This window comes from Panthera uncia, chromosome F1, assembly GCF_023721935.1.
Source record: "Panthera uncia isolate 11264 chromosome F1, Puncia_PCG_1.0, whole genome shotgun sequence".
Classification (NCBI taxonomy): domain Eukaryota; kingdom Metazoa; phylum Chordata; class Mammalia; order Carnivora; family Felidae; genus Panthera; species Panthera uncia.
The window spans coordinates 13,749,633-13,765,523 of NC_064813.1; the positions used below are offsets into that span (position 1 = coordinate 13,749,633).

General features: G+C 41.0%; 1 protein-coding gene across 9 annotated transcripts in view; it reads left to right on the forward strand.

Moving 5' to 3' along the window:
• The first annotated feature begins 2,162 nt into the window (after positions 1-2,162).
• Positions 2,163-15,891, forward strand: part of DNM3 (dynamin 3) — a 560,234-nt gene continuing 546,505 nt past the window's right edge. For all 9 annotated transcript variants that reach the window (XR_007458711.1, XM_049633950.1, XM_049633954.1 and 6 more), the window contains exon 1: positions 2,163-2,500. Coding sequence is in view for 8 of the 9 variants with exons in the window: in XM_049633950.1 (XP_049489907.1) it covers positions 2,340-2,500 (161 nt within the window). In the remaining variant the exon portion in view is untranslated. The remainder of the gene's footprint in view (positions 2,501-15,891) is intronic.

Consider the following 15,891-nt stretch of genomic DNA (forward strand, 5'->3'; position numbering starts at 1 on the left):
TTCAGCCTGATGTAGGGGATGAAGGAGAGAGAGAATGAAAAGGAGTGAGGATGATTTCCAGATTCTGGATTGGGACTGGGCAGACCTCTTGCTGAGATAGGGAGCACACTGGAGGGCACAGTTAGTTGCTCTTCATGCCCTTGTATCTTCATAAGTATTCTGGCTACAGCCATGTGGTAGATGGAAAGGTGATTCCTGAAGAAGGCATGTTAGGCAGACATCCTACTAGGGATACGCTTTGGTGGAGGGGATGATACATTCATTTTTGTCTTTCTCTTTTGCTTTTCAGAAAATTTGAGGTATAATTTACAGTGAAATGCACAAATCTTTTTAAAAATATTGTTTAATGTTTATTTATCAAAAAAATTTTTTTAATGTTTGTCTTTATTTTTGAGACAGGGAAAGACAGAGCATGAGCAGGGGAGAGGCAGACAAAGAATCGGAAGCAGGCTCAAGTCTCTGAGCTGTCAGCACAGAGCCCGACGCGGGGCTCAAACTCGTCAACTGCGAGATCATGACCTGAGCCGAAGTCGGCCACTCAACCGACTGAGCCACCCAGGCGCCCCAGTGTTTATCTATTTTTGAAGGAGAGAGAGACAGAAACACAGAATCTGAAGCTGGCTCCAGGTTCTGCGCTGTCGGCACACAACCCAATGTGGGGCTCCAACTCACAAACTGGGAGGTCATGACCTGAGCTGAAGTTGGATGCCCAACAGACTGAGCCACCCAGGCAACGCTGAAATGTACGGATGTTAAATGTTTAGTTCAATGAGTCTACGAATACATACTCGCATCCAAATCAAGACATAGAACACTTCCATCACCTTACAAAGATCTCTGGTGCCTCTTGCAGTCAATCCTTACACCTCAGAGGCAACCACTGCTCTGATTTCTATCAACACAGATAATTTTGCCTATTCCAGAACTTCACATAAATGGAAGCATACAATATGTACTCTTTAGTGGCTTTCATTCAACATACTATATCTGAGATTCAACTATGTTATTGCTGTATTGAATGTTCACTCCTTTTTGTTGCTTAGAAGTATGCCCAAATCATACTTGGTCATTGATGATTGGGCTGTTCTTAGTGTTTTGGTTATTTGGACATTTTTATACAAGTCTTTCTAGGCTTCAAGGGAACTTTATAGCATTAAATGCTGAAATTAGAAAAGATGAGCTCAGTTTGGAATTTAAGTCAGAGGTACTTGTGGACATTCAGGTAATGAGGTCCAGGACCAGTGGGAGTAGTCAACAGTAAAGGAGAGAGAGGTGGGTTAGCAATTTAGATTCTTGTAGTCACTAGCCATTTTGTGGAGTTAAAGCCATTGGAAAGTCTTCAGGTAGCCCTTAAAATGTGAGACAAGGCCCATGAATTAAATCCTGGAAAGCATCGATACCTATTTGTAAAGAGGAACCGTCTAAGGAGGCTGAGCAAAACACGACCATTTATCTTCATGTCTCCATCAGCCGGCACAGGACCCGTCTCAGTCTGCTAAATATAACAGAAAATGTGCAGAGTACATGCTTATATAGACCCTATGAGGAGACAGATGGGTAGGAGAAATGGCACGAGGAGTCGCAAAGGACAGAATGAGTGTGGTAGATTGAAAAGGGGGAGTGGTACGGGGTAAGCACGACCGGCTCCACCTTTGTTTAGACGGGGCTGGGAGACGGAATCATTAGAGTCGAATAATTAGGTAGGGTCAGACTACGCAGGTCCTGAAATGGATGTCAGATGGAAGAATTTAGACTCCACAGGCCGGCCCCCTTGAGAAGAGCTGGGTTCTGGAGCAGGGCGTGAGAATATGAGATCTGCTTTTGGGAAGTGACTGTGGCGGCGGCGCAGTGGTGGTGGTGGCGGAGATGCTGCTACTACTGCTGGTGACAGGGCTGAGTGGTAATCGGTAGGGCTTTCCACTAGACTTTGGCTTTGTAGCTGCTGCTGACTCCCTGGCCAAGTGCTGTAACTTTGCCTCTGAGCCTTGGTAGCAGAGGACGGAGGTCGTGGCATCTGGCCGCAGCTGGGAGGCAGTGCGTGCGCGCGCGGGGCCGGGATGTCCGGCCGGGAACCCTCAGGCGAAATTACAGCCAGGCGGGGCGCGGAGGGGGCGGCCGACGAGACAGGCCACGCCCCCTCTCGCCCGCGCAGGCGCGCTGCGGGCCGTTAGCTGTCAGGAGCCGAGCGGCTGGCGGGCGGCGGGATCCGACGTCTGCGCTGGAAGCGGCTGACAGAACCCAGCGCGGCAGGGGCGGCTAGGGCGGCGCGGCCCCCCGGCTCCCCCCGCCAGGTCGCAGAGGAGAGCAGGGACCAACGGGCGGCCGGCGGCGCTGGCAGGATGGGGAACCGGGAGATGGAGGAGCTGATCCCGCTAGTGAACCGTCTGCAGGACGCCTTCTCGGCGCTGGGACAGAGCTGCCTGCTGGAGCTGCCGCAGATCGCCGTGGTGGGCGGCCAGAGCGCCGGCAAGAGCTCGGTGCTCGAGAACTTCGTGGGCAGGTGAGCGCGCGGGGCGCGGGGGGCGGGGCTGGCGACCCCGCTCGCTCGCGGCCGTTGGAGCGTGCTCCGGCGGCGGGGAGCCCGAGGGCCGGCCCGGGGCTGAGGAGGAATGGAGGGCAGAGCCGCGGCGTCCGCGGGGCGGGCGGGGTCGTCCCGGCTGCGGGCATCCTCCGTCCCCCCCGGGCCCGGTGGCCCTCCTGTCTGCCTTTCATCCTGCGATACAAAGCCATTTCCTCTGCGTCCTCCGGCCGGGGAGTCAGGGGAGGGGGTCCGCCCGGGATCGACTCCCCCCCCTCCCCGCCCCGCCCGGCGCGCCAAGCCTCGGGCAGCCTGGATGCGTAGCGCGCCCGGGAGCTTCCCAGTCCGCGTCTCCTCTGTTTTCCCGGCCCCTCATCCCCCTCTTTTTCCTGTCAGCCTCCGGGAGGCTCTCCGGGAGGCTTCGGGGTTTTATCCCCCCCCCCCGGCCCCGCGCCCCCCCCCCCCCACTCCCCGGGAGATGCTGTCCTTCTCGCCCCGCTTCTCCGCTCAGCTGTCTACTGTTCGAGACAGTCGTCCCCTGCTCCTAGCAGGGGAGGCGGGGTGCGAGGAGAAAGAAACCGTTTGTTGTGGTGAAGCTTTACCCAGCCACGCTTCCCCACCATTCTCCTCCCTGGGAGTCGGAGAATAAAAGGTGGTGTGTTCGCGTGTGCACCTATTCACAGCGCCAGGCTTATGTCAGAGAAACCGAGGCACACTCTCGGAGGGGGGTGAGCGTGGACTCGTGTTGCCCAGATGCCATGTCATTCCTGCATCATCTCGGGATTGACCAGCGTCTTTCTCGCACTCTCCCCGCGTGCCCCCTCCCCCCAGCATCATCCTCCGTTCCCTGAGCTCTCATCTGTCCGGCGGGTCTTCAAGAGAATATGCTGAGCCTAAATGAGAGTTACGGGTTTCTTCGTGGCTCTTTTAACACAGAAAAAGCTAGAGAATTAATTTTTGGATTGGGAATCAGCATTTCCTCCAGCGAGCAGTGCGTGGGGGATTAAGTTACCGTAACGGCCTCGCCTGAGGAGTGCAGACATTTGCCAAGAAAAGCCCATTTTAAAGCGTTACGAAAGCTGAAATCTGTTTCCTGTAGTAAAGCAGGTAGAAATGGACAGCGGCGAGACGGTGGGCCGGAGTGGGGACAATCCCGAGCTGGTACTTTACTCTTTGTATGGGGCTGGCGACTGTTTTGAGATTCGGAAGGCTCCTGTTCCTCCCCGCCCCACACCTTTCTTTTTCTTTTTCTTTTTTTTTTTTGGTTAGTGTTTGGTGATAGGTAAAATTTCGATATTCCTACATCTCCTTTGGGAATTGTTAGTATCTGTAAAGTGCATAGTCTTTTCTCTCAGACGATGCTCTGTCTGATGATACTCTTCGTCCTCGTCTTTTTTTCCTCCTGTGAATTAGAAAGCTTAGGACCCCAGCAAAAAAGTAAAATTACTGACAATTGAGTAAATCTCTTCATCATTTCACTTCGGTTTTATCACTTTGAGTGATGGGAAAAGTCATGGTGAAACATTTTGCATACGTCATCTCAGACTAATGGTGAAGTGAAGGATGAGTGTGATTTCAAACATACACATACAACAGCCATACACTTAAGGGTTTTACTTTGTTTTTGATTTATTGTCACTAAACTTATAGTGGTATCCATAGGGACAGTGAGGATTGAGGACAGTATACTTTGAATTTTCAGGCTCCAGGACATCTAACATGGTGCCTTGTCATTTAACTACTTTTATTTTTAAACAAATACTTAAAGATTAAAATTGTAAGTAATTCAAATGCAATGGCCATATTTTTATGCATCCTTCACGTATTTACTGGGATGGGCCTGTGTTATAAATGCACTGTTTGCGTCAAGAGCTTTTGAATATGTCAGTTTTATGCATGTATCTCAATTCCATTCTCCAGGTTTCAAATCCTGACACACTTCCCTTTACTAGCTGTATTCTTTTAAAATGAGAATTCCAAAAAAGAGACATGGGAGAGTAAAATATTTTAGCTTAAACATTTTTCATGATAGAGCAAAAATTAGGGATATTACAAGTATACAAATCAGAGCATTTAGCAGAATACATTAGTATTGTTATACTTTTTAAAGTTGTGCCAGTAGTTAATTGCTGTTAGAATATCAAATCAAAGGAAAGGATGAACAGAGAGGGAGATCTCATTTAATAAATATATAAAGGCTTTATTATCTGTAGAGATGACACCTGCCTAGCAGAGCTTATATATTAGGAAAAAATTAATTAAAAAGGTCATTTGACTTTAATAAAGGTTTCAGTCATTGAATTATTGAGGAATCTAATTTCTAATTATAAACCAACCTTAGGGAAAAAGGAGTTCTCAATTTTGGAAGGAGATTGGTCCTAGACAGAAAAAAAACTACTCATACCCCACTATAACCTTTTATCTTTTTATTATCCAGACATTTTGCAATAAAGATAAGATCCTTTAAGGATGAAACGTTCCTCTTTTATATGTTATCTGTTTTCATTTTAAGACTCTGGTGTATGCCCAGTTATTGAATGTAATCATAAAACAAGGGGTCATTGCCTGTGTGAGTTCTGTTTACTCATCATTTAAGCTTGTTCTCTTCAAAATAATGATGCATTTTCCTCAGTATTTAACAATCTGTGTTTAGTGGACTATTTATTTACATTGATTTTTTTTTTTTTTTTTACACCACTGAATGAATTTGGTTGTGAATGTGTTTACTTCATTTAACTGTAGCTGTAAAATCCAATTTTGGGGTGACAAGTTTGAGATTGTTATGAATAAAATGAGTCATGAATGAACTACTTGTTTGTGACTTTCTTCCTGAAGTGATGAGTTTACATATTAACGTAATATAGTGTGAGTAACCAGATTGTTCTTTTTGGTTGTTCAGATGAAATATAGGCTGGCGATGAGAGACAATGTAAGGTCTAATGAGTAGAAGCTGAGACTCATGGTGTGAATAAAGGGGTGCATTAAATGGTGTGGGGTCTGCCCATTTGTCTGGTTTGTGTATGGAAGAATTGAATTTACTCAACTGCTTTCATATCCATTTTTTTTTCTTTTTTACAGTGCGGTGAGACGATGATGACGATGATAGTGGTTAACATATCCTGAGAGCTTGCTATGCGTCTAGTGTTATTCTAAGGGCTTGTAATGGATAATCTCATTTAATACTTATAAAACCTCACAAAAGAAGGTACTCTTATGAGTTCCATTTTACAGAGGAGGAAATTGAGATTTAGAGAGTTTGAGTAACTTGCTGATGGCTAATTTAATTTAACATAAAAACAGTGGAGCTAGGATTCAACCTGAGGTATCTGGACTCTATACCTATACTCTAAAACCTCTGTGTCGTATTGCCCCCTCTGAATTTAGATTTACCAAACCTCTCATGAATACTTTTAACTTCTTTCTTCGATCACGCTTAAAAGCACCACCTAAATAAGTAAGAAGCTGCCATATTAATAGTATTAATCATATTTATTTATGTCTACCTTGCCTCATTTCACAGAAGATTCTTCCTTAGGAAGAAGCAACATTAGTTAAAGGGGAAGTATTTTTCTTTACTGTATTAGACATTCTTGCAGGGAGCTCTAGCATGTAATTGGGTTGTTTAAGTATGTGTTTAGAGTGCATATAAGTTGTTTATGGAGGTGTTAAATGAAAACTGTACTAGTTGCTAGTGTGCAAATGTTTTTTAATGATATACTTGTTGGAAATTTTAGTTCTTCAATGCTAATTATATAGGCAGAGAATTCCACATTATTTTATTCTAGTCTGAATGGTAAATAGACTTTTTTAATTTTGTACAAATAGAATAGGTTTTCTGATTAATGATTAAAAGAAGATTTTTTAAAAAGTGACTGTGTTGAGGGAGTGTGTTTCAATGTGGAAGTGTCAAATGTATATTTATTTAGTTGTGATGTTTTAAAGATGGATGTTGATTATTAAATTAAAGCTTTTTTAAAATATATTTTTTAAAATTAAGTAGGCTCCACTCCCAACATGGGGCTTGAACTCACGATTCGGAGATCAAGAGTTGTGAGATCAACACTAATCTATTTTTAAATCTTTTGACTAATTTCAAGAGAGTAGTTAAAAATTGAGGGGGTAAGACTTCTCTAATTGCAAATGGGATTAGGCACAGAAGCATTTATATTAGTAAAACTTAATTCAGAAATGGGTTTGTACTGACGGAAAGTATTTTTTTAAATATCAAAGCATCTGAATTAGTGAATATTTTTCAACAAATGGCTTCCAAGTGTTAAAGTTATTAGGTAAATGGGTGCTAACAATTAAAATGCGATAATGTTTGAAAATTGAGCTTCATGGTTCTCAAGAGTCTTTTTTTTTTTTTTTTAATTTTTTTTTCAACGTTTTTTATTTATTTTTGGGACAGAGAGAGACAGAGCATGAACGGGGGAGGGGCAGAGAGAGAGGGAGACACAGAATCGGAAACAGGCTCCAGGCTCCGAGCCATCAGCCCAGAGCCTGACGCGGGGCTCAAACTCACGGACCGCGAGATCGTGACCTGGCTGAAGTCGGATGCTTAACCGACTGCGCCACCCAGGCGCCCCTCAAGAGTCTATTTAAATAAAGTTCCAGACACATGAACTTTTTTCATCCAACAATGAATTGCTAAAACCTGAAATTACGAAGGTATTTCTGCTGAATTAACATATATAATGTACTTTAGTTTATCACAAATTCACAGTTGGTAAGATTTAATTACCACAGTCAACTTAATTCTTTTTTATTAATAGTATCAGAGAAGCAGTAAAACTAGACAAACTTGACTGGATAGAAAATCTCTGTTTTGAAATTTGCTTATCATTAACAGTTACTTAAAAAATGCACTTGTGGGGGCACCTGGGTGGCTCATTTGGTTAAGCGTCTGACTTCAGCTCAGGTCATGATCTCACAGTTCGTGAGTTTGAGCCCCACATCAAGCTCTGTGCTGATAGCTCAGAACCTGGACCCTGCTTCAGATTCTGTGTCTTCCTTTCTCTCTGCCCCTCCCCTGCTCACGCTCTGTCTCTCTCTCTTTCTCTCAAAAATAATAAATAAACATTAAATTTTTTTTTAAGTGCACTTGATTAACTTCTTTAGGAATGAAGTTGAGCAGAAAGCCTTCCAGAACTTTGGAGGAATGGAAAACTTAATAGCTAGAGATTAGGCTATTGGGTTATCTACCAATGGAACATACATTTAGTATATTAGGTGTTTTTCTTACTACCTTTTGTTAGGGCTAATAAGTGGAGTTAAATTATGATGTTTTACTTGTTACTATAATTTATTTAACATTGAGGGGACTACAACAGATGATTTTTTTTCTCTCCCACCAGAGCCAAGTCAAGAGAGCCCTGAACTACTGTACTGTATAGAATAATCCATTTCTTTTTCTGTTTGGCCAAAGTTTTGCCTTCCTCTAAGTCTGCTTTGTAATTTCTCACATTGTCAGCATTAACTTAAAATCCCAATGGGCAATATAATACTGAACACATTTTTATAAAGTGGAAGGAAGAAGGAGGCCTTACTGTGTTGCAAGCATGGACACTGTTATGTACTTTGCATGTTTTCTTTATCTTACTTGTCTTCACATCTCCATGTCAATAGGGGAGGAATCTCAGGATTAGAGAGACCAGTAATTTGCAGAGGGTCACATGGCTAGTAAGTGGCCAACCTGAGATTAAGCCTTGGATATGACTTCTATTGGTACTCTTGAGAAATATGATCAAACGAAGTCAATGAACATGTATTTATTGAGTTCTAACTATTGTGGGTAAATATAGAAGGGAGTATGAATACATAGAAGCTGATGTATGTATAAAAAGAGAACTGACAGCATAAGATATGAGATCTCAACTTTCAAGTGGCTTTGTAAAATGAATGCAGTTGTGTGTAATGCAAACTGGAACAAAATAATTTATACTATGTCAGTTTATTTTTACGAAAAAGAAAACAACTTGGAAAATCCATACTTCTGAAATTGAATTGGAATATAAGAGGAAAGTAAACAATATATGAGTTTCCAGTGTCATTTGGCAGCTGGTATCATTTTAACTCAAGGCTGCATGTACTGAAGTATCGATGTCAAAGTGGGGAGTGGCTATCTATGTCTCAGTGTCTGCTCGACAACAAAGCATTGAATTTAGACTATCACCTTATCCCAAAGAGATACTGTGTATTGGAGAGGGCCTGAGAGAAGAGTAGGAGGAAAGAAAAAAGGTTGGAGAGATTAAAAATATAACTGGATGCAGTGAAGGCTAAGTAAGAGTGGGATGGATCAGGCCAACCAACTGCTTTATAAGGACCTCCAAGGCACTAATGCTGAAAGGAGTGGAATTCTATTTTTCTTTCTTTCTTTTTTCTTTTCTTGTCTTTTTTTTTTTTTTTTTTTTTTTGAGAGAGGGCACAAGTGAGTGAGGGGCAGAGAGAATCCCATGAGGGGCAGAGAGAGACAGAGACAGAGAGACAGAGAAAGAGAAGTGGAGCTCCCCTGATGCGGGGCTCAAACTCATCATGAACCTGATTATGACCTGAGCTGAAGTCAGATGCTTAACTGACTGAGCCACCCAGGTGCCTCTATTTTCTTTTTTAAGAATTTTAAGAATAAGGCATTTAGGGGCATCTAGGTAGCTCAGTCAGTTGAGCACTGGGCTCTTGATTTTGGCTCAGGTCATGATCCCAGGGTCATGGGATGGAACCCGACATTTGGCTCTGTGCTGAGCATGGATCCTGCTTGAGACAGACACACACACTCTCTCTGTCTCTTTCTCTCTCTGTCTCTTTCTTTCTCTTTCTCCTCTGCCCCCCCCCCCCCACCGCCCTGCCCCTCTTGCTCTAGCTAGCTAGCTAAATAAATAAGTAAGTAAGTAAGTAAATAAATAAATAAATAAATAAATAAATGGTGTTTAGTTAAAGTAGTGAAGGAAATTGAAGACAGAATGTCAGGGAAATGTTATAAAGACAAACTTGAGAGTGGAATGTGTTGTTTATTGTTTAGAAGTGGGGGAGGATAAAGGAAGAGGGTTAGCACTAAATGATTTGCTTTTCTTGAGTTAAATACTGTTCCAACAAATTAGAGGGTTTATGAATACCAAATCGGTGTTTCATTATTTTTTGTCATGGGTAGCTTAGCTTTGCTTTTGTCAGTAGCAAGGGCAGGCATTCCACAAGGTTCTGTAAGAAACTTTCTTCTGTCTTAATTTCTTTGCTAACTTCCTGGAGCTACATCAGGATACAGAGAGACCAAGAGATTTGCCCAAGGTCGGAAACAGAATCAGAGTTGAGTTTGGAACTTGGTGTTCAGAACTGGGAGCCCTGTTCAGCTCATCATCTTCTTTTCCTCCTCTTACTGTTTGTTCTAAAGTGCCTCCCTCTTAACTCACTCTGCCTCCTCCTTTTGTATTTTGTATCCTTAGAGGAAGGCCCATCCATAGCGTAGAAATTACTTTAATAATTAATTTCAACAAGTGTCAATATAGTGTTAAATCCTTAACGTTAATTGATTAGAAAGGCAAGATAGTTGTTGAGGAAAAGGATGGTATATTTAATCCATGAATTATGTGAATGATACAGGACTGTTTTAGATCTTGTTTTTCTCTAGCATCTCTGCTGAAAGTCCTCTGTTTTTAGAAGTTTCAAGTGTGTGTCAGTGCTCCTTGGTGACAGCATCTCATTTTCATTTCCCACTGTTTCAAGATTATGATATACCCATGAATAACACATACATACCTATTAGAAGTGGGTAGGGCTTCTGAAGGACCTCTTTGTTTCAGTGTCTTGGAATTAAAAGGACAAATTCATTTAAAGAAGTAATTTGATGGGTGACTCATTTTATTTATGATACTTGTTTTCTTAGATTCTCAAAAAGCCAATATTTGAAAAGGACTTGTCATATCCTAATGATAGAGTGCAGGCTTTGTTCACTGGTGTTTCAGTCCCACCTCTGACTATTGTTAGTAGCATGACTCCTCAGCAAGGCGTTGAACCTCTCTGGGACTTAATTTCCTCATTTGCAGCATAGACATAATTATACAGGCTTTATTTATGTTAATTTATTTTTGAGACAGAGGCACATGTGAAAATGCACGAGTGAGAGAGGGGCAGAGAGAGAAAGGGAGAGAGAGAATCTCAAGCAGGCTCCACACTGTGACTGAGAAGCCCGACTTGGGGCTCAAACTCACAAACCGTGAGATCGTGACCTGAGCTGAAACAAAGAGTCGGACGCTTAACTGACTGAGCCACCCAAGTGTCCCAGACTTTATTTATTTTTTTTAATGTGCATGTGGGTTCTAAGTAAGATAATGTATATAGTGTGTGGCTCATAATATGCATTCAATAAATGATGCCTGTGATATTATGATTCATAAGAAAAGCATATATTTGGTTGTTCATACGACCAAAATATATTTCTCATATTTATTTGGTCTTCATCCATGGTTCTTGGCTTACAGCTCACAAAACCCTTGGAATTTCCTAAGTGTTCAGAGTAATAAAGGCTTCTTGTTATGTTAATGAGGTGACTTTTGGAAAGCATTTAAGGATGGGGGCTGGTTGCTGGTGGAACTAACCCTTCAGTAAGAGGGTTGGAGTTTTTAGTCCTATCCCCCAACTTCTTGGGAGAAGAGAGGCCTTGAAGTTAAATCAGTTGCCAACAGCCAATGATTTAATCAATCATGACTATGTAATGAAGCCTGTATAAAAACCCAAAGTTCAGAGAACTTTTGGGTTGGTGAACACGCAGAGATTTAGGGAGTCTAGATTGCCTGGAGAGGGCATGGAAGCACGAGGTGCTTGCCCTATGCATCTCTTCCATCTGGTTGTTCCTTAGTTATATACTTTTATAACAAACTGGTAATCTCGTAAGTTAAATGTTTCTCTGAGTCCTGTGGGCCACTCTAGCAAATTAATTGAACCCAAGGAGGTTCAGATTGGCATCTGAAGTGTGGGGGTGCAGTCTTGTGGGAGTGAGCCTTCAACCTGTGGAATATGATGCTATCTCTGGATATGGTGTCAGAATTGAGTTGAATTGTAGGGCACCCAGCTGGTGTCCAGAGCAATGCTTGTTGGTTTGGGAACCCCCACTCCCCACATTGGAATTGGTACTAGAACTCATTTAATGGCTGTTAGTCTAACTCTTTAATTTGGACTAGAATTTTTCTGAATACAATACATAATTTTACAATTATACAGAAGTTGTATGGTATGTATAATTTTAACTAATACTGTATTGTACAATAAATAATAAATTTAGGAGAGATGATAGATAGTGATGCATATTTGCAAATTCTCCTTTTTGTGCATGTTGGAAAATTACAGCTGCATCAAAATACTAACTTTTAGATCATACTGACTTAGAGTATATATGGGCCTTCTTTAGAGAAAGCATTGCCCACATTTAGCATTACCATAGTATATCTTTTCTTTAAACAGCATAAAACAACATAAATCCAGTTTGTATGCTCTTTTTTTCCAAGATTTCCAAAGTAATTCTCCATTTATTCTTTTATTAATCCTTACAATATCCCTGAAAAGAGAGTAAAGTCTTGTTTTATTAACTTCAATTTAGAAATGAGGAAGATTGAGCTGGAAAAAAGTTAAGTGACATGCTAGAGTTTAAGTGGTAATACTAGAGATAATGAACATAATAGAATTAATAACACTGTGATAATAGAATTAAAAATGAATATTGCTGAAATTTTTCTTCCTTCTCCCAGAGAATAAATTTAAGGAAAATATTTGATTCTATGGTATGAAGTAAACCATTCTTAGTATATCTTTATCTTTTGGAAATATTAGGTGAAATTTAGGCAAAGATAGGGGTAGAGGTGAGAAAAACAGCGGAGTCCAACTGGAGAAACAGGACTACTTAGCAAGAGCATAAGCTAAGCCCAAGTAACAGAAAAGTTCTACAGCCAAGAGATCAGGAGCTAAGTCAGAAAAATAGTTGTGTCTGGTGTTATTAGACATTAGAGAAGTACTGTAATTCTTGTAGTCAATGTTGAAGTACTATCCAGTGACTATTTTCAGTGGAAAAACTCATACTCTGACCTGATTGGCATTCTTACAACTTACCACCAATTTCAGCTCTGAGCTAGTTACCTGGTTTTATTTGGAATTACAGTATCTTTGTGTTACCTTTAACTGTGCCTTAGAATATTTGTGTAAGAATAGCTTTGGGTGTCTTACCTAGAGGAAGCTTAGAACTCCGTGTGTCTGTTTTCTGGTTAATAAAACTGAGATTCATTCTTTTCATATATTTAAGAGAAGGGAAAAGGCCCACAGTCTTTTTTCACGGATCCTAGCATTCATGATTCTGAATCCTACTTCCTGGACAGTAACCATTGTGTGGTGAAATTTTTGCATTCTCATCTGGAAATATCAATATAACTTTTTGAATATTGACTGCAGTTCTTGGTAGATTCAATTTAAGAAATTTTACATGATCTGTTTACCTAATTCTAACAAATCATGTGAAATTGTGGGGGGGAGTGGGTACTTGATTTGATTTACCTACTATGAATATTATAATATCCCCAGGGATTTCTTTCCAAGTTGGTGAAGAAGGGACATGGTAGAAGGATCATGAGTCTCTTGCTTCAAGAACAAGAGCAGGAATGGGAAGGAGGAAGCCTTGCTTAGTTGAGTATCTACTATATTGTAGGGAGATATGAAGAAAAAACAGCTGAGGGAGTTAGGAGTATTCATGAGTTATGTAGTTTGAGATGGATGTTTGTTAAAGGATTGCCTCAGGTAAGCTGAGGTATCATGGGGGAAGGCAATGCAAACTGGCGTTAGTCCAATATAACCATCACCCTGCTGGTCTTCCTCAGCTCTTCCTGTCTGATTTAGAGGCCCCTCCTTGGTGGTCCTTGTTCATACTTCTTGCACAGGGGTCTTACTGTACAATTGGTTGCGTTATCTGTTTGCCCAACTGTTTGCAGCTTGCATGAAGTCAAGAGGTACATTTTATTTGTCATTTTCTTTTTTTTTTTTTTTAATTTTTTTTTTCAACGTTTTTTTTTATTTATTTTGGGGACAGAGAGAGACAGAGCATGAACGGGGGAGGGGCAGAGAGAGAGGGAGACACAGAATCGGAAACAGGCTCCAGGCTCCGAGCCATCAGCCCAGAGCCTGACGCGGGGCTCGAACTCACAGACCGCGAGATCGTGACCTGGCCGAAGTCGGACGCTCAACCGACTGCGCCACCCAGGCGCCCCTGTCATTTTCATTTAATGCTGTCCGAATTAGCTATGTGATTCTGTATACGTCACTTATCCAAGCTGAAGTGTACCTGATTTGTTAATAAATTGGTTGAGGGTGAATGTTGCACTAGATCCATGTTTTTCAAACTGTGGGTGTGACTTAGCAGGACAGGATATCAATATAATGGGTTGTGGCAGCTTTAAAAAAAAAATATCAGTACATTCTGAGTTGTAATGGTAAGTAGTGTACATTATTGGAAACTTTTGTATTAGTTATATATTTGTTATGTATATCACACTGCAATATGAAATGTATTTCTTACTATGGTTGTATTCAAAATTGTTGAATGCCTCTGGACTAGATTAAATCTAATGTTATTTCTAGTTTGTTTATTTGATGATTCTATATATGTGATAGGACAGATCCTTTTATTATAGAAGGCATGTTTCACACTATACCATACTATTCCACTAAGTGACTTAAAATAGAGATAATTTTATTATTTTTATTTTGTTAACTGTCTTTCAATTGAAAAACAGAATAGGTACATATGTTAAAAACTCAGACATTTCTAAAGGACTTACAGTAAAAATTGTCTCCCTCATTAAGGTTTCTGCTTTGTCAAGATGTTTCATTTACCTGAATATCTGCCAGATTATTTCTGGGTTTACATTTTCCTTATATGGCATTTATTTGATTTTTGAGGGCAGAGAGTGTTTAATAAATTTGTTTGGTTGTAGGTAGATGATAAAACCCATTGAGAGAGAATATGTTTGAAAATTCTATTTGCAGATGGGTTTATTCATTCATTGAGTCATTTACAGTCCTATTTTGAGAGTCTCCTCTATGCCAGAAACTATGTGAGGCTGTACGTATTGAGAGCTCCTTCAAAAACTTGGTGACCCAGGAGACTACAAGGGTTGATATGCACTGTGCTGTTATTGTTAGGGTAACCAGGCTAATGATTCTTATGTGAGGCATTTGTTAAAAAGTAGTTGGTAGTGTCACGATGTTGTCTCCAAATATTTGAGGAGCTGTTAATTGGAGAGGGATTAGATTGACTCTGTATGTCCCTAGAAGCCACAAACAGATGAGTGACAGTTACAGGCAGACAGATTTAAACATAAGAGAGAGTGCTCAACAGAAGAGTGAAGAATGGAATGAGTTCCTTGTGAACTAGTAAGTATTCCATTACCAGAAGGATGGAGACTGGGAATTAAAGACTGACTAGCTTCTTGGCATGGTGTAGATGGGAGACAGGTTGAGAAAAAGGACTTTGAAGGTTCTTTATAACTTGAAGTCTATGATTTGGCTTGCTGGGTATCAGAGAGTAGCCTGGCTTTAAAAATGTATGTTTTTGATAGATTATCTCTAAGTAGATAAAAAGTGTCAGACATATAAAAGGGTTAAGACTTCCTCCCTGGGTCCAGTCTTTCTAGGACTTCAAAAATCAGTTGTAGATGTAAAGAAACTAGAATCTCTCACAGAAGCAGTTATGAATAAAAATGTTTTAGTAATAAATTGTATTATTCTTTGAAAAAAAACGGAATAACAGCTTGATTTTAAAATCTGCTTTAAAAATCCATCTTTTTCCAGTGGTGTACTGGTCTAAAAACCCATTTTAAAAATTTACATTTAGTCTTTTTCATTTCTAAAATCGTCTTCCTAAATCTAATACATATTATAATTTCCTTATTCAGAACGTTCGTATTCTAGTCCAGGTCCTGCCCTCGTACCTGGAGAACTCAAGTATCCTGCTCTCTCCTTTCCTCTGTTTCTCATTCATCCTTCCCATGCTAACATTGCTGCTGTCAGATTAATTTTCCAACATGCAACTTTCACATCAGTGTCCTCAAGAACTTGCAGTTACCGTTCACCTTTTCAAACCTATGTGATTTTTATTAAAATTTTTTTTTTCAACGTTTTTTATTTATTTTTGGGACAGAGAGAGACAGAGCATGAACGGGGGAGGGGCAGAGAGAGAGGGAGACACAGAATCGGAAACAGGCTCCAGGCTCCGAGCCATCAGCCCAGAGCCTGACGCGGGGCTCGAACTCACGGACCGCGAGATCGTGACCTGGCTGAAGTCGGACGCTCAACCGACTGCGCCATCCAGGCGCCCCTAACCTATGTGATTTTTAAAACATTCTACC